The 22,049-nt window shown below is 49.5% G+C and overlaps 10 protein-coding genes across 10 annotated transcripts; 7 read left to right on the forward strand and 3 right to left on the reverse strand.

The window, feature by feature from the left end:
* Positions 1–852: 852 nt before the first annotated feature.
* Positions 853–2,623, forward strand: M430DRAFT_20189 (hypothetical protein; the record flags this gene model as incomplete). Its single annotated transcript, XM_024864244.1, has 3 exons — positions 853–1,177; positions 1,267–1,569; positions 1,623–2,623. The coding sequence occupies 3 exons, from the start codon at positions 853–855 to the stop codon at positions 2,621–2,623; spliced, it is 1,629 nt and encodes a 542-aa protein (XP_024719471.1).
* A 1,743-nt stretch (positions 2,624–4,366) lies between these two features.
* Positions 4,367–5,374, reverse strand: M430DRAFT_35733 (hypothetical protein). Its single transcript, XM_024866800.1, has 3 exons — positions 4,841–5,374; positions 4,678–4,785; positions 4,367–4,624 (listed from the first exon to the last, which is right to left on the reverse strand). Exons 1-2 carry the CDS (start codon positions 4,949–4,951, stop codon positions 4,690–4,692), a joined length of 207 nt encoding a protein of 68 aa, XP_024719472.1. The 5' UTR covers positions 4,952–5,374; the 3' UTR covers positions 4,367–4,624; positions 4,678–4,689.
* A 551-nt stretch (positions 5,375–5,925) lies between these two features.
* M430DRAFT_253795 (hypothetical protein) lies at positions 5,926–6,987 on the forward strand. Its single transcript, XM_024865239.1, has one exon. The coding sequence runs from the start codon at positions 6,346–6,348 to the stop codon at positions 6,751–6,753; it is 408 nt and encodes a 135-aa protein (XP_024719473.1). The 5' UTR covers positions 5,926–6,345; the 3' UTR covers positions 6,754–6,987.
* A 1,037-nt stretch (positions 6,988–8,024) lies between these two features.
* M430DRAFT_253777 (hypothetical protein) lies at positions 8,025–8,824 on the forward strand. Its single transcript, XM_024865238.1, has one exon. The coding sequence runs from the start codon at positions 8,467–8,469 to the stop codon at positions 8,710–8,712; it is 246 nt and encodes an 81-aa protein (XP_024719474.1). The 5' UTR covers positions 8,025–8,466; the 3' UTR covers positions 8,713–8,824.
* A 107-nt stretch (positions 8,825–8,931) lies between these two features.
* Positions 8,932–9,485, forward strand: M430DRAFT_35736 (hypothetical protein). The gene is made up of 2 exons (XM_024866801.1): positions 8,932–9,236; positions 9,350–9,485. Exon 1 carries the CDS (start codon positions 8,936–8,938, stop codon positions 9,113–9,115), a length of 180 nt encoding a protein of 59 aa, XP_024719475.1. The 5' UTR covers positions 8,932–8,935; the 3' UTR covers positions 9,116–9,236; positions 9,350–9,485.
* Positions 9,486–10,417: 932 nt separating this feature from the next.
* Positions 10,418–13,078, reverse strand: M430DRAFT_51536 (hypothetical protein; the record flags this gene model as incomplete). Its single annotated transcript, XM_024868231.1, has 3 exons — positions 10,418–10,583; positions 11,070–12,541; positions 12,599–13,078. 3 exons carry the CDS (start codon positions 13,076–13,078, stop codon positions 10,418–10,420), a joined length of 2,118 nt encoding a protein of 705 aa, XP_024719476.1.
* Positions 13,079–13,803: 725 nt separating this feature from the next.
* M430DRAFT_43172 (hypothetical protein) lies at positions 13,804–14,234 on the forward strand (the record flags this gene model as incomplete). Its single annotated transcript, XM_024867598.1, has 2 exons — positions 13,804–13,960; positions 14,033–14,234. Exons 1-2 carry the CDS (start codon positions 13,878–13,880, stop codon positions 14,232–14,234), a joined length of 285 nt encoding a protein of 94 aa, XP_024719477.1. The 5' UTR covers positions 13,804–13,877.
* Positions 14,235–16,062: 1,828 nt separating this feature from the next.
* On the reverse strand, positions 16,063–17,538 carry M430DRAFT_277056 (hypothetical protein). The gene has a single exon (XM_024865697.1). The coding sequence runs from the start codon at positions 17,349–17,351 to the stop codon at positions 16,113–16,115; it is 1,239 nt and encodes a 412-aa protein (XP_024719478.1). The 5' UTR covers positions 17,352–17,538; the 3' UTR covers positions 16,063–16,112.
* A 561-nt stretch (positions 17,539–18,099) lies between these two features.
* Positions 18,100–20,011, forward strand: M430DRAFT_142104 (hypothetical protein). Its single transcript, XM_024862745.1, has 3 exons — positions 18,100–18,309; positions 18,392–19,042; positions 19,107–20,011. Exons 1-3 carry the CDS (start codon positions 18,141–18,143, stop codon positions 19,883–19,885), a joined length of 1,599 nt encoding a protein of 532 aa, XP_024719479.1. The 5' UTR covers positions 18,100–18,140; the 3' UTR covers positions 19,886–20,011.
* Positions 19,982–21,657, forward strand: M430DRAFT_59575 (hypothetical protein). Its single transcript, XM_024868807.1, has 3 exons — positions 19,982–20,182; positions 20,237–21,113; positions 21,227–21,657. Exons 2-3 carry the CDS (start codon positions 20,268–20,270, stop codon positions 21,551–21,553), a joined length of 1,173 nt encoding a protein of 390 aa, XP_024719480.1. The 5' UTR covers positions 19,982–20,182; positions 20,237–20,267; the 3' UTR covers positions 21,554–21,657.
* The last annotated feature ends 392 nt before the right edge of the window (positions 21,658–22,049 follow it).

Raw genomic sequence — 22,049 nt, forward strand, 5'->3', positions numbered from 1 at the left:
CTAAAGGGCTCAGGCTTAATTAAGCTTAATTAATGTTTTCAAATCCGCCAGTCCCTGACTGCTAAATTAATGCTCTACATGCTCGAATACGAAGTACCTAAGAACATCTCTGTTCAGCCTCCCCTAGACCCCGAATTGTACATTCTTGAATTTATACCCTCCCAGCATGGGACATTCGACAACGATCCAGCCAAATTGAAGGCGCGGCATACTCCGTAGGTGTACAAAAGGCTGTACGTAGAGTGGGGGCAGATATATGCAAAGCGTCGGGGCAACAGTCCATTCATTTGCGCGCAACAGCGGACAAGGCTGAACGGAGCCTACTTGTCCGCACTGAGTCTCCCTGCAGGTCGCCCATACAAGTTGCAATGCTGACTTTTACATATTAATAAACTCTTCTCGCTTCGTTGCTTCTTTCTATTGGTTTCAATCTCAGCATCTGGGTCCTGTGTTTTCTTATTTTAGAGCTCAGCCGCACTCGGTATGAGCCGTGATCAGAACCACAGCACCCACCATTGGCCACTCAATCCATACGGTAGGAAGAGCATCAATAGTCCCCGGTCATGGCTTTTATGGGACCAGTAGCCATTGACCGCCATGATCAGCCTTGAAAAGCCTCAAGTTCAGTGACTTGTGGACTTTGTTCAGCTGGAGCTCCCCGCCTAATCTCATTGTCTTTATCTTCACTCTTATTCCTCCTCCAAATTCCCACGTCTGCATGGATTCCTGCGCTCTATACATCGTCCCGCATCTTAATCTCAAATTTTGGGCTATTCCTTCAGGAATCCGTCTTGGATAACGTACTTGAGCTTCTAGCACCGGAAAGGAAGAGCTTTGAAATATCTGGCCATAATGAGGTCGCCGCTGGCTTCTGTCCTGCTTTGCACATCGCTACTGTCGTCTCTAACTGCTGCAGCTGGTACAGTGCATCTCGGTATCAAAGGCAGGCGCGATGTGGCTGGGCCCCAGCGATTACGAAGACGTGCAGGTAGCAGCAGCACTCCCCTGGCTACCCTGACGGAAAATCCCAACTTCTCGCAGTACTTCGCAGAGGTTGAGATAGGGACACCCCCTCAGAAGCTCTCGTTGGTTGTCGACACTGGCAGTAGCGATGTCTGGGCAGTTGCTTCATCTGCTCCAATCTGTGAAACAAAGGGCACCTGCTCTCTTGGAACCTGTCAGTTGATCTGTTCTTATATCTCTCATCGGGAAATTTTTTCTGCTTTATTCTTGTTCTTATACCTGGATTGTTGACGCCTTCTGTAGTTGATTCCTCTTCGTCCTCGACATTCGACGACAATGGACCAGGTCTGTTCCAGGACCAGTATGCTGACGGAACTTCAACCACTGGTGACTTTTTCCTTGATACTTTCAGCATTGGGGGTGCAACCGTAGAGCAATTTCAGATGGGCATTGCCTTGAATACAAGTATTCCCAAGGGGATAATGGGCATCGGCTTTAATAATGCGGAGGCGGGTGGCAGCGTTCAGTACCCTAACTTGGTCGACACAATGGTGAACCAGAGTGTTATTGCTACCCAGGCGTACAGTCTCTGGCTGGATGATTACGGTGAGTATCTAAAGCATCTGCTAATTTACTGGGTATAGCTAACAACGGTATAGCTGCAAAAACCGGGTCCCTCTTATTTGGCGGAATTGATACCGAAAAGTACAGCGGGGATCTTGCTAACATCGCGATGTACCCCTCCGCCCAGACAGGGGTCATAGATGCATTTACAGTTGCCTTCACTTCTCTCACCATCTCTAGTTCTTCTGGGAGTGATACCCTGACACCGCCCGGCTATGCTGAAGCCGTCATCCTCGATTCGGGGACCACTTTCACTTATGTGCCCGACGACCTAGCTGAAGCAATCTACAACGTAGTTGGTGCACAATTCAACAGCGAGGCCGGGCTCGCCCTCTGTGTATGCTCCACCGGATCCGTAGAAGGAACCATCGATTTCGGATTCGCCGGTGCTGACGGTCCCGTAATCAAAGTTCCTATCTCCGAGCTCGTCTACCCAGTCTACGACAACGAGGGGAACCAACCCACTCTGCAGAATGGCGATACGGTATGCTCCTTCGGCATCGAGCCCTCCTCCAGCCTTGGTTCCGACGTAGCCCTCCTCTTTGGTGACACGATTCTCCGCTCCGCCTACGTGGTCTACGACCTCTACAACGCCCGCATTGGCCTCGCGCAGACGGTCTTCAACAGCACGAAATCGAACATCATCGCATTTGAGAGCGCCGGTGCCCAGATTCCCAGCGCCACAACTGTCACTAACGAGAACGCTGTCACGCAGACGGCAAGTGCGGACAATTTCGGCGGTGGCGGAGCGGACCCTACGGCTCTGCCAACTTCGGTTGACGCCGGGACTGAAATAGCTGGAACGTCGACAGCGGAATTTACGGGGAATGCGGGCCCGGCTTTCTCAACGGCATTCTTTGACACTGCCACTTCAACATCTAAATCTAACCCTACGGGTAGTGGTTCAGGGGGCAGCTCGCCGACGGGCAAGAAGAGTGCTGCGGTTCCTGGTGTCAAGCCTGTTGCGTGGGTGCACATTGCTCTTGTAGGAGCTACATTGACGTTTATGGCTGTTGGTGGTGGGCTCTTGCTATGAACAGACCAGGTTAATGAGTTGTTGGGGCAGTTAATGATGGATTTCCGAGAAGTATCTTCAAGTATGTTTTATGAATGAGCACCACCCATTATTTAGTATCTAATATATTCACATCCCTAGGATCTAGAGCTTGTTGAATGTGTCACAAGAAATGCTAACTTCTATGGAGCACAGCATTGTCGATCTTTGTGATAAGATCAGTATCCCCTGATTCCCCTTGGTAGCCCCTTTTTGGCCCCCCCGCCCCTTTCGTTAACCTGAAGATATCCGTGGATGGCAAGAAAAAAGTCCAAGGGTTTTCATGAAAAATCCAACCTCTATTTCAGCTGGTAGAGAGAGATAGACTTGAATATATGAAATACTTACAGATACATTGAAAATCCGCATGGAAGATATGACTGGGCTTTTTCGCCCCCCTTTTATTCCGAATTGACATATGTGGCACGAACTTTTGGCTCTTGTCTCAATTTTAGGCCTTGGAACAAACCCTAAAGGATTATTAAAGGCAATCCTTCTGTCATTCCAGTACCAGATACGGTGTATTACAATCGATTACTCTGTTACGTGGAGTGCAAGGGGGTAGTTGGATGACTGCGATTACTAATCATTCCCCTGGACCCCTTGACCGGGGGGAATGGAAAAACGTTCTTGCTAGAACCGCGTTTTATTAGCGTCATCGACCTCATGTCTCTTTTATATCAGAAAAAAGACTAAAACAAAAGGAAATTCCAGTGGGCATCTCATATTAGTCGGACAGTCGCTTTTCTCTCTTGTCACTCATTGATTTCCACAAGTTCACGCTATACCTGGACGCGACTGTTTAAGACAAGGCTCTGCAGGACGTATAGGTTTAAACACGGAGTAACGCGCCATTTGTCTGCGGTGTCTGATCATCCAACTCTTCCTGCCGTGGAACACGCTTGTTAGATGCTCACGAGGCCTGTGGCATTGTGAAGTTTCACTCTGTTGGCTGCATGATTTCCTATTCTTTTGCTGGACCATAGCAGTGCCCAGAAATCTATGTTTCAAGTTACTTCTCACATCACATCCCAGAGGCTGTTGGTCAGTTAACATGCGAATTCTCGGTCTTAACCGGATGACTCCGGAGGCACTTCCCAATCTGAGCTGTCAGATATCCGTCTCGGTCCAGACCCCATGGAGGCTGGCGGCATGTGCCTGTGCGACGGCACGGAAACTTCGCGGTCAGGTGAGGTTGAATCTCTACCTATGGAATAGCTCTTAGTGGAGGTCAACTCGGTTCCTCAACATATATCCTCGGTATTCTATCCTAGATCCAGTTCCTTCTACATGATGAGAGTAAGACATCCATTGGCCCAAATAGATTACTTGCAGCTGAATGCACTCCTGCTGGGCTGGGTAGAGGGCATATAAGGTCTGGCTTGTGCCGGTAATTGTCATTGTCGTTGTGATTCGACTCTGCTACGCGATCTCAATCACGCCAAGCTACTCATACTGAAGCCAGAGTCTGGAAAAACGAGTCGCATCAGGAATGTCGAACCTGCCCTTTGGTTTTGTACTGGCCTATCTTCCCGCCTTGTTATCATGTCAGTCTGCATTGCGCAGCCAAGGATTGCAATCATCTCAGTACCATAGTCGGCATCAGAAACAAGAGAACTGACGATCCCTGTCGCGTACTCACCCTTAGCGGCAGAACATCCCCAATACCATATTCTGCCACCAACGAAAGATCATCGCGAGAAGCGTAAGTTGAAAACTTTTGAATTCCAAGTTGTTTTCCTCCTAACCTTGTTGAAGCTAGACACACACCGCAAATGCTTTTCCCAGTCCTTGAAAAATCATAACTCCGAGTCTCCGAAGTAAGAATGCCCGAAACACCACATTCTCTGACTCCTCGATTCCCATTCCCTAATCTATGGACTTCCCAGCAATCGAATTGAATTGGTACTGTATTGCCCATCGGGGATTGATGCGGATCTTGTGTTCATTTCCTCTAGTTCATCAATCCCCCAGTGCGGGAACCTGGCACAATTGTCAGATTTCAGTTTTATATCTCGAGAAAGTCGGTATCATACTAGTTCTTTCCACTAGCAGTTCGTACCACAGTACGGGCAAGCTTTTCCAGGAATGACCCAGACCTCCTGCCCATTGGCAGCGCAAGTGGGACATCTCACTCCAGTCATCTGTCTCTGGTCAATATCATGTGATTTCAGGGTCAGACGGGTTAGAACTCGGTACCGGAACAACTCTCACGCCCATATCAGGGCTCGGTGGTGCTGGGTTGTAATAAATCGAAGGCTCATCAGTTGGAACCTCGAAGATGACATTTGCAACTGAAGGAAGCGTCATTGTCGTGATTTTGTTGTGAAGCGCTTTGCCGAGATTCAGTAATATCAGGAGAGCGATTTGAGGTTTGCGACTTGGGAGTTTCGATGGGTCGACAATGGCCGAGAGACTTATTCCAACCCCAGGCTGGCGAGGGTGTTGGCGTCTTTATACCTTTCAAACAATATTCAGATCTCTCACGACTTCGCAGTGCTGCAGCAAACTAGCCTCTTCCGTCTACCCGGTGATATAGGAGATTGCTCAAGTGATGTTGCGGAATTCTGCACAAGTGTGTAAAGTGGACATTGAGTTGCTGCAGTCGTCTGCAAGTAAGCACTCCGCCGAACTATTGGCGCCCCAACGCTATATTGGATTGCCTACTTGTGAAACGTTCTGATGGAGAACGTCATTGATCCATGGCTCAAACTTGATGCTGGAGGAGGGGACGATATTATTCATGTGCGCGAGTTTGTTGCGGCTGTCAAGGGCCAGAAAAGAAAGCTGGGCTGGCTGGGAATGCAATTGGGTGGATCCTTGGCACTGGCGATCAGGATAGGTGCGGAATTCGGACGCAGATAACCGGCACTCAGATCACAAGGATTAATTTGATTCGAAAAACCCACGGATTCGAAAACCCCGGTCTCCCAGAAATCCTCCTAGTGTGTTTTCCTACGGGGCGGTATGGGTCTAAGGCAGCGAATCGTCGGTGAGGAGACGGTCTGATACATCATATACACCACATACATCACATAGTATTCAGGCGGCTATTCCGAGACCGTGGAAGCTTTGTGAAGTGACAAGTTACAACTCTGGTTTTTCGGGCCAGGGGTCATCTGACTTGAATTATTTCCGCCGCCGAGAATTTTACTCTGTACAGAGTAGGGGCCGGCGAAGCTGCAGGAGAGCTGCAGAGCGATCGATCAGCGGTCGTGTACCGCGCACACAGATCGTGGTTCGAGAAGCCAACGAATGATAGTGGAAGGTTCAGAGCCAGTCGGGTCTCGAGACTGGCACTTTGCGTGCTGCGATACTTCGGGGCACTCGTACGGAGTATAACTCCTTTTGCCGGGGGACAAGGCTTGCCGCTATGTGCTCACGCTATTGTGAGAGTTGGCGACTCTCTGACAATACTAAGACGATACTACTCGTCGCACGGCTTCTTTTCTCAACCCTGCGCGCGGCCCAGAACCCTACACCAAACCCTTGAGTCTAGATCTCCCCGCAATTGACCATTGGGCAGAGTGGACAGGCCTAAGCTGCACCGCAACATGCTAAGATTCCCAGGATTGGACTCTTGTGTTACCATACTAAGCATTACTAAAACAGTTCTAAACAGACGGAACTGCTCGATAATTCTATCATATGTGGGACAGTAGGTGGATATTTGGAAATCTGACAGAAGCTCCAACCTTTAAGGGATGATCCTTATAGACTATTTCTCCACATTTCCCTCGGCTAGAGCTCATCCACAAGAGCCAGGGACCCAGGGCGGATTTGCGCAGCGATCTACCTTAAGGCCAGGGTTAGCTGGCCTCTTCAGCTCGTGGTACTGGGACGGTTGCGTGCCCGTCCCGAGTCAAAATAAGGGGGTGGTTCGTGCGACGAATGGGAAAGAAAAGAGAACACCCTCCTCTGCCAACACAGCACAAATGATAACACTGTGTAAAGTACCTTTCGTCGTCGCATCACGCCTCAAGGCGGATAGTCATTGCGAAGGCAGAATATCAAATCATTATCAGACGCCCAGATACGGGGCCCGTGGCTCACAACAGGGAACATCTTTGCGCCGGGTAGCGTCTAGGGGTGGCCAGGATAATGGCCTATGAATTGATGCGTCCCCATCTCCCATTTTCCTCTTCATACCCGCGTGACTAGTACTCACGCATGCCTCGCTGTGGGATAAGCGCAAACCTCGAGCCGCATTGCAGTCTCCTAGTTACATCTGGCTGGCTGGCCCTGACTTCTGCAGTGTTTATGTCCGTTTGTTGCGACGGCGCCTTGCAATTGTCCCAAGAGGCCATGCATATCGGGTCGAGCGACGACGGTTCATCTGTTGGGGACTGAAAACGCAGGTCCGAAAGTTTAACCCACAGCCCTCCAGGGCCCCCAATTTTCCCTACAGCTGCTTCTATGTCGCGCATAGGAGTGTCAAGCAGGACAGGAGGACTACTGCGTATACTACCACCGGGTTGCAAAGTATAGGTTCCCAGGCACGGACTCGGGGAGTCTAAAAACAGACAGTGGAAAAAGGGGGGTGGGGAAAGGGGATTAGGAAAGAAAAGATAGGAAAGAAATCAAGGACAACCCGGCCGGCTCGGCTTCCGAGAAATGACCTGTACTGGCCCGCGGGCAAAAACGGCTCGAGGCGCCAGTGGAGCATTCCCGACAATGTTTTCCCCTGTCCAAAGTTCAGCAGCTCTTTCAAAATCTTCACATATCCCGCAGCACCAGACGGGAACGCTCCAAGGTTTCGGGCAAAAACCGACTTCCCTCGGGCCTGCCGAGCTGTCCCCAGCAGCCCCTGTACATGAGCTTCTGCATGTTCGCATTGCCGGAAACCACGTTGTATGCAATAGTCTGCAAGATCTTGTGTTACAGTAACTAACAGAGAGCATTCTCCGGCGCCAGCCAGAAACGCTCTGCGCCTCCCCCATCTTTTCTTATAGGGACTAACAAATCTCGTGCGTCACTTGTCACTTGCACCAAACTCTGCACTGTGCAACCTCTTCTCCATCATGACACCTGTTCTTTCTTCCGCAGTCTTGCGGCGTCCGGCGTCCCACGAGGACAACAATGACAACATCACCACCTCCACTTCAAACCCATGCTCACAAGCGGATACTGGCGTCTCCCGCCCATCGTGTCGGAACGCTTTCCTTTCGATGCCCCGCTCGAGAAGCATGACTAGAGGTCGTGGAGTGCTTATAATGAGAGCCAGGAACACAGACATGCATGGAGGCTTCACTACCAGCGGGAGGCTGCTTCGTTGACCGCTGAAAGGCGGCGCTTCAACAGACCCCGTGACGGAGATTCAAGTGGGCAAACATCAATATTTGCTCAAGGTCAGATGATCCAAGGAAACCGACGCATCTATGCACCGAGTTGATGGTCACACGGTCCACACCAATTTTCCGCATCCCAATCTTCAAGTCGGGTTAGAAGCGACCGAAGCAGTAGCTACGACTCGAGGGATAAACTGGAGAAGAGACGTTCGTGAAACCATGATGTCCGCGCCAGATCGACTGTCCCCCCGCCGTGGCTCAACCCGGGACGTGAAAGCTGGGAAGCACCCCGGCCCATAGGTCCATTGTCCGCACGGCGTCTGGCGGACGGTTGACCCGAAGTGTCGGGTCTCGAGATGAATCCCTCACAGCCTATCATCGCCACCTCTCTTGCATCTCTGATCAAGCAAGCAAGAAATTGCAAATCATACTGCAGCCCAACGGGCTCCTGTGGCCTCCAATGAGGACGGGAATCGCCTCTTTGCTCTTCATAACTTCAGCTTGTGTTGTAAAGATGCGATATTGAAGGTAAAGGGGATGCAAACACACGACTCGGAGGGGGACAGTTTGCAAACATTGAGGGTTTTTCAGGTCACCACTTTCTTCAGGTCACCACTTTGTCTGTATTGCTTTGTTTCTTTTTCTTCCGGGTTTTTTATTTTGAAACTTGTTTTTGTTTTATTTTTAACTTGGGCTTTTGTTAAAGAAAATCTCCTTCCCCGTGCTTACCGAAAGGCAAAAAAAAGTAAAAAGAAAAAAAGGGGGAAAAGAAAAAACACTTAATCTCCTACAAGCAAACCTCCCAACTAGACAACAAACACAACACAACCTACTCTATCCGCAGCTCCACAGCTCTACAGCTCCATGGCTCTCCGTTGTTTGCTTGTTTGTACATAGCCATCGGCTTTGTATCCTCTTTCTGGAATAGTTCCCCCCTTTATTTTTTATTTTGTTTCTGATTTTTGTCAAAGAGGGAGAAACCTCCTCTCAACCTGAGCATATAAAAATGCAAAAAAAGGAAAAAGGAAACACACTCAATCTCCTACAAGCAAACCTCCTAAACAGACAACAAACACAACAAACACAACACAGTCCGCTGCATCCGCAGCTCCACAGCTTTCCATTGTTTGCTTGTTTGTACATAGCTATCGGCTTTGTATCCTCTTTCTGGGATAGTCCCCGATGAGGGAGGGTATGGGGGATGAAATTTCAAATCTTTTACAGTAAGGTAAGTACAGTTTAATTTTCTTTTATCTGTGGCAGGTAGGAGACGGAAAGGGAGAGAGAGGGATAACGCTATTCCCTAGGTACGTACGATTGCTATACAAACCCTTCCCTATACACGCACATATAGAGAACTTTCTAGTTCCTTCGCTCTCTTCTCTCGCTCTCGAATATTTGGAAATTGCTAATTGTCTAGTTACTATGATTTTGGCTTGCTTGTTTGTTTGTTTGGAGATTGAGATTGAGATTGAAGATCTAAGGGCTTGGATGTTGTGGGAAGGAAGGGTGTGTCTGTGAGTGGGCGGGTGGTGGATGGTGGATGGTGGATGGTGGATGGTATACAATGTATCTATCTATCTATCCTATTTCTATTTTCTCTATACACCATCTACCTCTCCCTCTCCACCCCTCTCTCCCTTTCCCTCTCTATCTCTCCGCCCACCTCTCTCTCTCATCCCCTCTATACCCTAAAATACAATACATAAATCAACCAATCAACCAACAAAACCACAAACACAAATACAAACACAACCCCCCCCCCCAAATTAAATGAAGAATAAAAAGATAAACAAGCAATAGACCCATATCCCATACAAACACAGCACTTTACCCTCCGCACTAAAAGATGAAATGAAGATCAGGCTTGTTTGTTTATGTTCTGATATCTATCATTTTTCTAGTGAGTAAGTAAGCCGGAGTGGAAGTGAAAGTGGAAGTGAAAGTTATTATGATGAAATCGCGGGCTAGAAAAGAAAAGAAAATGCGAATCAACTAAGGAAATAATCACTAAATAGAAAACTACAACACAAGACCTTGCGCAGATTCAGATTCAGATTCGGATTCAGATTCGGATTCGGATTCGGATTCGGAATTCTGTTCTATGGTGAATGAATGAATGATAGTGATGATATTGATGATAGTGATGATGATGATAACAATACATATTTATATATATTGAGCATATATCGATTTTTGCTCCCCCCAAAAAACGCCAGCGCCGTCGGGTATCGATCATTTATACAGAAGAGCCCCATCTTTTCTGGGCCGAACAAATTTCGGATATGTGGTATATAGATATACCTCTGTGTCTGGGATACTTCCAAGAGCAAGGGGGTGGTTTTTCGAATAAGGAGAAGGAAGGAAAGAAAGAAAGAAAGGAGGAGGATTATCTAACGCCTACGCCCTATAAATCTCGTCTAGCCTTCAGTGTGTGCCCACTTCCCACTCCTCGAACTCCATCCTCCAGACCTGATTGCGAACCTAGTTAAGATACCGTCTTTTCAACCTTGATCAGGATCAAGCCTCGGGTCGCCGCGCCCTTCACATCGAATAATCGCAAGAAGCGGTATCCATGCTGCAGGCGGTCGAGTCGGACGCAGGCCCACGCGGCCAGCGAGTCCATGGTGTACTTTGCGTTTTCGACTTTGAACCTGCACAGCTCTCGTTAGCTTTCTGTGTTCTACAAAAGGAGAAGCGTCACGCGACGTTATGAGACATGCATGCTACGTCCTGTGCTCTAACCACGGGTCGTGCCGCATGGAAATGCAAAGCGGCACCCTGCCGGAAGGGACGTGGCTAGAATGGAGGGAGAAGAATGGAAGGAGAGTGAGATCGGGTCGCAGATGGGACGCAAGGAGCCGACGGGAGCGGATCCCGGGCCATGCCAGCGCATCTGGGTCACACCGCCTCAAGACCTGAGGCCCTGAATCTTCGGCATGCTTCATACTGAGCGAAGGCTCTGATTGACTGGGTAATCTCCATCTGGCCACTGCGCCCGTCATGTCCTCCCAATCCGGAACGCTATGTCTTCATTGGGAGCTAGGATAGAGCCCCCACATGACCCTGAACTTCATCTCCGGGGATGGCAAAGGGATCATATGAACAATAGAGAGCAAATGGAACAGAGAGAGACTAACCTGACAAAACTCAACTCTTCCAGCACGCCAGTCACCACGGGGAAATCCAACAGGATGCCGTCATTTCCAAAAACAGGGTGGTCCCCTTTCCCATACGGCGTCTTCTGCTTATACTCTCCACCTTTTGCTCGTCCATTCCCTTCAACCATCTCGACTGTCTTAGACTCATCCGGTTTCTCCACATGCAATTCACACCTGACATATGGATGGAATCCGTGTTCCTGATTTTGCGGTATAGGGATATTCTGTCCCGCATATATCGTGATCTTTAGATGGAGCGTCTTGTAGGCGATGGTCTCAGACGTATCGGAGCGGTACCCGGGTGGTTTGAGGACCCAGCCTTTCTCGCCGGCGAACATGGCTTCGTTAAGCATCATGCCTTCGTCAATGTTCTGCCAGTTTAACGCTACCATCTGCACCCCTTTCCTCCAGAAGAGTGAAGGGTCGAGGTTGGAAGAGTCGAAGCGGAAGCCAGCGGGATAGGCGCGCATGAAGTAGTCGCGATTGTGGGCGAACATCTCCTCTCTTTTCTTTTCATGGAGTTCTAGAATCTGGTTCTCAGAAATGGAGAAGATATGTGACGGTTTCATGCAATTTTTTGCAGTGAAGTCAATGAAGTGTTCGGAATGGGTGTAGATCCCTAGGTTTGAGAGGGCTTCACAGATTTTGGTTTTCTTCTTGCTGGACCGTTCGTCTTCGGAGCCAGAGCAGGAGTCGCCTTCATGGCGGGAGTTAACAGGCGCGAGGGAGTTGCTGCTTGATGAAAAGGGTTTGGAGGAGGGCCCCAGAGAGTTGTTGCTCGGGTTGCGGTAGTGGAGTGGGCCTAGGGTGCTGGTAGAAAGGACTTCTGGAGTCGGGGAGGTTGACTTTTTGACTTTGACGAGGATCTTGCCCAGCAATTCGTCAAGCCTGGGAACTCGTTCATCGGGATTGCACGTCTCGTGCGCTACGTCAATGAGTATCCCTTTCCATTCTTCTTTCATGATATCAACCATGATCTGCTGTTGCTCCAGGTTGGCATGAACTTCCAAGCTAACGATAATCGGAAGCTCGCTCGTCTTGAAGGCTGTTTCTCGAATAGTTTGAGAGACATCTCTGAAGCCAACTGGTGCTGTCAGGGTCCATCCATGTAGAACGATTGGCTCGCCATTTCTTATCGGTTTTGTTGACGGAGGGCGTTCGATCAAATCCCCTTCTGCTAGAGACTCTGAGGATTTGTTGCCCTTTTCCATCCCGAGCAGATGTATACCAAGACCCTTTCTATCCTTGACTGCGTCCTTTACACTCTTGTACGTAGCGCTAAATTTTCCAGCTGCCTCAGCTGCTAGACTAGGGAGGTTGGTCGCAGAAAGGTGTCGTTTGTGCTCCGGCTTAGGTGATGTAGACAAGTTCGATACGTCTGATGCAATGGGTTCGGCGGCATCACCATCCCATACATCAATCTCAATGCAGCGACATCCACCAAGGAGGACCTGATAGATACAATTATTAGAGACGGATGAAGAGAGCTACTCGGCAATGCTACTCACAGTCTTATAGGAATCCACACTGCTTTTCGAAGACAACTGGTTCCCCGACAAGTACGTATTGTGACTGCTGCTGATGAAATAGTTGCTGATGGGTTTGGACAAGTCCTTCGGCATAGCCTCCTTGACTGCCTCGAATCCATCATTGTAATACAGCACAGCCAAAAACTCTTCAAACAGGTATGATTCTTTGCGTGGTACCTCCATCAGTTGACCTTGTGTGCTCTCCAGCCAGGAGACAAAATTATCGTAGGTGAGGCTTCGTTCTCGATCGCACAGCGTGTCGTATACTCGTCTCAGATGGTCTTGAATTGGCTGGGAGAGGTACAACTGATGGGCCGCGACATCAGATGTTCCTTCTCCTCCGCCAGTCGGTATGAGAAGTTGCACATGTTTGCTATGGGCCGGGAGGGACATCATTGTCGACATTGCCATGAGTTGATGGAGGGAGAGATGTTTGCCGGAGGGACTGAGGAGAGGCATCTTGATAAATATCTGGCTGTCCTTAAATGACTGTGCCGCGGTTAGTAATGTTCTCCTTTCCTCCAAAACAAGCACCCAATCCTATGGCTTGTAGGCCCTTTCAACGGTTGCAATAACTGCATATCTATGTTGGTACCACGGGCTGTGCCGGGCTGAAGACCAGGCAGGAGAGGAAAACCGACCTTCGTGATTGGCCGCAGAGCAAAGCCATGAGGGGGACCGTCTGAGGGGAGTCTGCAGAGTGAGATTGGTCAAGAAAGGAGAAAGGGAGGGTGTCAGACGTCGTTGATGTAGTTGGAGGAGACTTTCAGCTCCTTGCCTAGGATGCTGGCAAGGACAAGGCTTGGGTGGGGGCCGTCATTGGTATGCCAAGAGAGCTGGGGAAACGGGCAGACATCGAGGGGAAGGGGATATATATGAACACAAAAGAGCCGGTCAAAGGACTGAGGCAATGATGTGCAGATATCTGGAGCTGACATCTGCGTATGGAGGAGAGACAAGAGGCTGAATGCGATGTTTTGTGTTTCTGGCCCCTTGGAATGTTGACTTTCCCCAGCGGCCCGTGCCTGGATGCCGGGGCTTAGCCGGAGGGAGTGTCGCTATAAATAAACGTTCTATTATTAGCGCTGAGCCTCCGAGCTTATCTTTATCTCCGATCGACCTTATCTTATCCCTCCAGCCGGCCTCGACCTCGGGAAAACCATTCTACATCACCATCACCTCACATCGCCTCTCCTACTCTCCTACCCATCCTTCCAGCTATCCTATCTTAGCCCAGCCTCCACAAAACACCGCAACCATGGCAACCAAGTCGCATCAGGTTTCTGAAGCTGAAGTGCGCTCGTGGGGATTTCCCACCGCCTTCACGTGGACCGATGGCCCGTAAGTTATGCCAAGAAACATGTCCCCTCCCCCCCGCATGCATAGCTCATAGGGCTGATCCCTTTGCTACAGTAATGCTCATTATCCCCCGCATACCCACACCGAAACGACGACCCATCTCATCCTGAGGGGGGAATTCATCATTGCATTTCCAGAAGAGGAAGATACAGAAAAGAAAACATACACTGTTGGGGACAGAGTCGATGTTGCGGCCCACAGAACACATGAGGTCTGGATCGGACCAGCAGGGTGTACATACGTCATTGGACAATAATCATGTTCTTCTGAGACTCGATCTATCTCTCAAGACGTGTGCTAAGTTTGACATGTGAGCTATCCCAGTGTGTCCCTTGAACTGTCCTCCAAACTGTCGGTCCTTGTCGGGCCTCCTTCGATCACCCAATTTGAAGGAAGAGGCTACGGGAGATCCCTCGTGGATCCCGACTCCCGAGGTAGTTGATTTTTGCAATTGTCCATTAAATATCGGGAATAGGTTCAACATTCAGCCTGGTGGAATGTCTTCGCTGCAGTCTACTACAAATGGCAATCTTTGTGGCAACGGCAGTTCCCACGTTCCTCGAATATTCCTCGACCTGCAACTTTAGAACGTCCCAAACAGACCGGCGAAGCTAACACAGCGAGACTCGGTTCAAAAGAACCATTTCCGCAGAAGAGGCCCTAGCCATGAAGAAGGGGCTCTCGCCTTACGTGACTTTCCCTTGAATTGGGACTCAGACCCAATATTACAAAATTGTGTAAGTCATTCCGTACCTTGTAGGTAATGCTGGAGGGTACAGAGTCAGGCAGTTTGTGTATTGCAGTGTTCCGTAGTCTTTTCTTCCACTTCAGCTTTCAGCTCGCCTCAATTATTTCGCCGTATATCTATCAACCTTAATCGACGACATAGCCACCAGTGCTTTTCCGCATCGTTAAACTACCTCCACCCAATCAGATAGCAGGCTGGGTTCTATGGATCATGCTCGCATTCAACACAGTCGAGATTTTTCACGATGATGATCTGGGCAGTAATGACAAACCAGCGTGTTCGCAAACACAAATCGCGCAAACCGCCAGCATCAGGTTGGTCGTCAGCAAATCATTTGCTTTTCCAATTTGGAACCAATACTGGGTTCGCTATGCTCTTGTATGACCGTCTCGTATACATCTCTATTCCTTGTACACACATCTGTCATAAACTTTGATCATCGAATAGCTTCGATGACTGATGAATTCAACTAAGAAGCGTTCACTCATTTACACTGAGACTTTCTGCCCAGATTCAGTATCATTTGGATCGCTTGAGGGTCGATCCAAGGATGGCAGAGAGCACATATTTGGGTCTTAATCCTCCCTGCAGAGACTTCACGACATTAGTCGGCTATCATGATTATCACGTTTCCTTCCTACAGTTATTCTGTAGATATTGGTGTGCCAATATCACAGCCTTTTTGGGAAAAGTTTCATCACTGAATATGGGAGATCACGAATTTATGACAGTTCATTCCCTCGTCTATCCTAAACTCTATCACTGCTATCTAAAGGCATCTCGATTGTGTGTATATCGTCTTTCCCCCTTCGATTCAACCTTCGAATTCCACTACGGTGTTCCAGGAACTATTTGGTTCCGGGAGCATTGGGATCTCTAGCTCTGCCGGACATCACGAAGGATATATTACCCCTTCTAGCAATATCCCGGGCCATTTCGTGGCTTCATTCAACACCCCACTCTGGCAGAGTGGCAGGTATGGCTGAAGGGTCGTACACAGCTAGTGGTCATTCAGCTGTAACAGAGGCATGATACTTGACAAGTCCCATTCTGCTCGCCATTGAAAATAATGAGGTGAGCGGTTTCTCAACCTTTCTTACAAGGGTTTATCTTCTATTTCTCCCGTGTTTTATTATGAGTATTTAAGTCTTACAGTTCACCATCTCGCATTAAAATAAGGGTTTGCTTCAATGCTTATATTGCCTTTTTTACCAAAAAAAAACCCGTAATTTGTTTTGTCTTTTCCTTGTAGATATCTTAACTTACCAGTTCCAAAAACCCCAAAATCCACACCAACGAGAAAACAAGAGACCAAAGAAAACACTTCCCTCAGCCTCTCACAAAAAGCGGGGAATCAAAGGGCGAGGAAACTCACAGGTTACATACTCACAGACCAAACATATCCTCCTCATCCCTTTCCCTACCCGGCGTATACCTATACCGATACCCATCTCTCTCCTCCCAACCCGTCGGGCGCCTCTCACCCATCTCCTCATCCACAATACTCAGGGCCTCCATCCGCGAAAGCCCAATTCTCAACAAATGCTCGAAGAGGTCCTGGCGACGCGCCGATAAAGTCGAAGACCGCGGCATCCTCGGCATCCTCCCTTCCCCAGAAGCGAACGTGGGGCGAGGCTCCGTGAACGGTCTCCTGGGCCAAACCCCCCGCTCGATCTCACGCTCGATGATTGACCACGCCGCGCGAGCGGAGTAGCCAGACTCTATGAGCATGATGAGCCGCGCTGCGAGCTCGGGTGAGAGATCGCGCGGGATGAAAGAGGGGCGAGAAGGCTCGGGCTCGGGGCGTCGTTGGGTAAAGGAGGGCATGGCGCCGTGCGGCTCAGGGGGTCTTCGAGATGGGAAGGGAGCGCTTCCTCTTCTAGTTCTTGGGGGCGGGCGGGAGCGGGAGCGGAAGAAGAATGGATCGGGGGGAGAGGAGAATGATGCGCCTCCTCTGCCTCTTGAAGGCTCTTCCCGTGCGGCGAAGGATGGCATGGCGCCGTGTGGCTCAGGGGGTCCTCGAGACGAGAAGGGGGGTTCTTCTCTTCTAGTTCTTGGGGGTGGGCGGGGGCGGGAGTGGAAGAAGAATGGATTGGGGGAAGGGGAGAATGATGCGCCTCCCCTGCTTCTTGAAGGCTCTTCCCGTGCTGTGAAGGATGGCATGGCGCCTCTCATCCGAGGCTCTTCGTCTTCTCGGAAAGAAGATGGGAAGGACGGATTTCCTCTTCCTGTTCCTGGCTCCGGGCTCTCTCTTGAGGGCTCGCTTCTTCGAGGTGGATGGAAAGATGAAGATGATTCCTCCCGTGGATACGCTCTCTGTCTCTCCTCTTCATCAGTAGAGGTACTAAAGGATTCATACCTATTATATCCATTCCCGAGATCCTCAGCATCTGCGCCTGCAGCAGGCTGTCCGCTCTCCGCTGGGACAGGGCGCGGATATGCTCTCCGCATCTCTTCCTCATTGGCAAAGCTTTCATACCGGTATTCGTTTCCTTGGGCGTCGAAATCGGAACCTCCTGCCGGTTGGCTGTTTCGAGCTGGATAGGCGGTGCTGCGGCGTGCTTCGGATTGTTCGGGGCGTGGATCGTAGCGTTCATTGCTGGGAGGGCGGTAGTTGTATGCCATTTTGTAGTCTTGTGCTTTTGTTATCAGAGTTGGGATTATTGATGGTCTTGTGTTTTTCTAGTTATAGCTTGGTGATGATTTGAAGAATGTGTGTATTTGATTTGTGCTGAGTGAAGAGAGGAAGGTTAGAGAGAGATTAGGAGAGTTTATATATGCGTGTATAAGATTGTTCCAAGCCAATTCCCCCTAGGTATAGAACAAGGCATTCCAAGATCAAAGAATCTTGTGTTCTATCTTTGTTCTTTTCCTTGTCTCTAATGTATACATTATCTCTGTGAAAGAATCCCTTTGTCAATCAAATCTCTTGTTCATGAGATAAAGACCAAAGGGGCCTTGTTCCTCCTCAATAGAATAGGATCTAGCATGTTTCAGATCAAAGTAAGAGGCCTATACTGAATACTCCGGGTATAATGATTCCATAAATAGGGGTCCCTGATTGCTACGCGAAGCGATAGAAAGGGGGAAAGGGGAAGCGAGAAGCCCTTCATAGAAGTTGGGGACAACCACCTCAAGACTCAGGGAGCTACAATATAATGTTATTTGTCATTTACTTGCTACTCACTATACGTCATGTTGCCGGACATGCATGACTTTTCCGTGGAATTACCGTGGGAGTGAGATGCGGGGAACCCGAGGTTGGAGAGGTGCCCAGGCAAATGGAGAGCGGGGTTGGTCAGACATCCGGCAACCCCAGTTACCTAGGTACCTAACAAAGATTACTTATTGTGTGGAATCCTTTCTGATCTGGAGGATGAACACTTGTCAAGCGATTTCTAAGACAGCATCAAGATGAAGCAGCGAGACTTCGACGCGTTGATCGTAGGGGCCGGCTTTGCTGGCATCTACCAGCTACGTAACCTCCGTGACCTGGGACTGTCGGTGCAGGTCATCGACAATGCTGGCGATGTGGGAGGTACGTGGTATTGGAACAGATACCCGGGGGCAATGAGCGATACAGGTAAGTCTTGCGATGGAACTCAATTTTTGTCCAGACTGTCCTGGCCTCCAGTTCCAACCGAATGCTAATCATACCCTTCCAGAATCATACATCTATCGCTTTTCATGGGACAAGGAAGATCTCCAAACATACCCCTGGGCAAATCACTACTCCAAGCAGGCCGACGTCCTCGCCTACCTCAACCATGTGGCCAACAAGTATGACCTGAAGAAGCATATGCAATTCAATACTGAGCTCCGCTCGGCTGAGTGGGACGAGGAAAAGAACATCTGGCGCATTGAAGTCAGCACAGGTGAAACTTTTACCTCGAGGTACCTGATTACGGCCCTTGGTCTGCTCTCTAAGCAGAACTATCCCGACATCAAAGGTATCGACAAATACAAAGGCGAGATTCACCACACTGCCAAGTGGCCGCAGGGTTATGACTTGACCGGCAAGCGCGCTGGAGTTATTGGCTGCGGTTCCACAGGTGTTCAAGTCATTACGGACATCGCAAAACGGGTTCAGAGCCTGACCTGTTTCCAGCGTCACCCGCAATACAGTGTCCCCAGCGGCGACGGCCCCGTCGACCCTAAGTATAGGGAATACGTCAACAATAATTACGATGCCATTTGGGATCAGGTGCGCAATTCAGCCGTTGCGTTCGGCTTCAAAGAGAGCACAATTCCGGCCATGTCCGTCTCACCCGAGGAGCGGGAGCGGATCTTTGAGGAGAACTGGCAAAAGGGGAATGGTACGTTCTCCACGCGCTGTCATTATAGTACAAGGCAATATATAGAGCTAATTGACTGTGGTAGGGTTTCGATTCATGTTTGGCACCTTCTGTGATATCGCGTACAACGCAGAAGCGAACGAGGAAGCGTGCAAGTTCATCCGCAAGAAGATTGGACAGATTGTGAAAGACCCTGCGAAAGCAAGAAAGCTGCAGCCCACTGATTACTATGCCCGGCGGCCGTTGTGCGATGGCGGGTACTATGAGCAGTTCAATCGGGAAAACGTGAGTATTGTTGATCTCAAGGAGACGCCTATCACCGAGATGACGGAGAGTGGAATCAAGACAAGTGACGGGGTGGAGCATGAACTTGATGTAGTGATCCTCGCAACTGGGTTTGATGCCGTGGATGGTAATTACACACGCGTGCGAATCCGTGGCCGGAACGGCAAGACGTTGAAAGAGCGCTGGGAGAATGGGGCAACGAGCTATCTGGGAGTCTGCGTACCCGGGTTTCCAAACATGTTCATGATCACGGGACCGAATGGACCATTCACAAACATCCCACCCACAATTGAGACACAGGTAGAGTTCATCACAGCTGCAATTGGGGAGGCAGAGAAAAGCAAGAGGTTGCTGGAGGCGGAGGAGCAGGCGGAGGAGGAGTGGGTTCAACTCTGTGAGGAGATTGCGGCGAACAGTTTGTTCAAAACGGCGAATAGCTGGGTATTTGGCGCAAATATTCCAGGGAAGAAAGCTTCGTTAGTCTTCTTCTTTGGCGGCTTGCAGAATTACAGGGCGAGATTAAAGGAGATTATTGAGGGTGAGTGGAAAGGTTTCAAGCAGATTAATGCTGCGGCATGATAGCCCGTTGCGCAAATACCGATCTATGTTGTGCTTGTTGCATATATTGTGTTTTTACTTCTACTATGAAGTAAAGTGATCGCAAGAGATCGAGACCCCGGTCGACCTGGAAATCCCCTCATTTTTCTTATTTCCGACGCGGGGTCGCTCGTAACCCCACGGGGCAGCGGCTGGAGCGAACACTAAGACCCCGCAGATAATAGATAAGTACCTTAGGTACTTTACCTTATACATCCAGACCCCGCAGATATGGACGGCTCGGGGGATGGGATGGCTCCAATGTCCGGCTACTTGAAGGTGCTTCCCCCTCCCCAATCGTAGTGAAATAAGCCGACTGATCAAACAACACAGACTCAGCTGAATATTCAAACGTCGTTCCCCCATGGGCTCGCTGAACACAATGGCTCCCAACGCTCCCCCTACCCTGAGACTACCCGAAGGCTCGCAAACCTGTCGAGTGTCAATCATCAACACTACGTGTGACTTGACCTGCCCGCCTGAGTATCTAGTCGATCCGAAGATCCAAGGTCACGAATGGCTAAATCTACCCACGTACTCGTACCATATCAAACACGATGCGAGCGGGAGGGAGCTTCTGTTCGACCTTGGCTGCCGCAAAGATTGGCCCAATTCGGTTCCCGAAATCTCAAGTATGCTGCGTGCCCGTATGCCTGGATTTCGGGTTGCCAAAAGTGTCCCCAGCATCCTTGCTGAAGGCGGCGTCAATGTCAATAATGTGGAAGCGTTGGTCCTGAGCCATTGGCACTTCGACCATTGCGGCGCCCCGTCCGAACTGCCCAAGTCCGTCAAGATGATCGTGGGTCCAAAATTCAGAGAGACCTTCTTGCCAGGATATCCCGCAAAACCAGACTCGCCCTTTCACGAAGCCGATTTTGAGGGACGGGAGGTAATCGAAGTGCCATTCTCTGATGATTTGAAGATCGGTCAATTTCAAGCTCATGATTATTTTGGAGATGGCAGCTTCTACGTCCTGAATGTTCCCGGTCACGCCGTCGGACACATCTCTGCCCTTGTTAGGACTACCGCTGACACGTTTGTGTTCCTTGGCGGCGATGTATGCCATTTCACGGGCGTCCTGAGACCTACGCAATTCATCCCAATGCCGGATCAGATACCTGACGAGACTCCGCTTGACAAGCGCATCCCGCGGCCTTGCCCATGCTCGGCTTTCCTGTCTTCTCACCCTGACCAAAACAACAGTCGAACGGTACGTACATATTGAATTAACCATTGATCACCTACCTTACCTGCCTGCTGCAACAATTATTCCCATTTCATTTCACTAACCACCAACTAACTAACTATCTCTCCCTCCCCCAGACCCCATTCTACAAAGTCGGTTCCGGGCCCGGCACATTCTACATCAACCCGCCCCTCGCCCAAGAATCCGTACACGCACTCATGTCCTTCGACGCCTCCCCCAACATCCTGATCACGATCGCGCACGACCCTACAAGTCTCGACGTCTTCCCTTTCTTCCCGAATGGCACGCTGAATGATTGGAAAGAGAAGGGTTGGAAACAAGCTGTGCATTGGGGGTTCGTGAATGAGTTGCCGTATTTTGGAAAGACGGTTCGGGAGCAGTTGGTGGATGGTCTGTATATAGATGGTGAGATGGTGAGGGATTTGAGATTACCTGGTGCGTAGGGAGGAGTAGACTATTTCGTTGTTAATGACATCATCTGCTTCGTTATGTACCTACCTACATACCTCACATTACATCAAGACCCGAAAGAAATCCCCCACGCTCTAAAAGAAACAAGGTTACCTTAACCTCGGCCATCTACCCCACGAGTTCCTTTTCCCCGCCCCTGCACCCCGCAGTGCCGCGCTAGTCACCTGATCCCTACCTACTTGTTCTTTTTAACCACGCTTGTCTTGGAATGCTTCGATATATATATATATATATATATATATATATGTATATATATTGATAAGTTTCTTATCTACTATTTTATATTTGCTATCTAAGGTAGGTAGTGTTTAGGCCTTGTTAATTTACAGTAACAATGCATGACTAGCTTATACATTTGCTACTATAATGTCAGTAGGTTCTCGGTCCGAGTCTGATATCTTCTCTGTATTAGGGGTTTTGCGGCTATCTCGAAGTTAGATCTAAACAGTACGAAAGAGTCTGGAGGTA

Source organism: Amorphotheca resinae (genome assembly GCF_003019875.1).
Source record: "Amorphotheca resinae ATCC 22711 unplaced genomic scaffold M430scaffold_8, whole genome shotgun sequence".
Lineage (NCBI taxonomy): Eukaryota > Fungi > Ascomycota > Leotiomycetes > Helotiales > Amorphothecaceae > Amorphotheca > Amorphotheca resinae.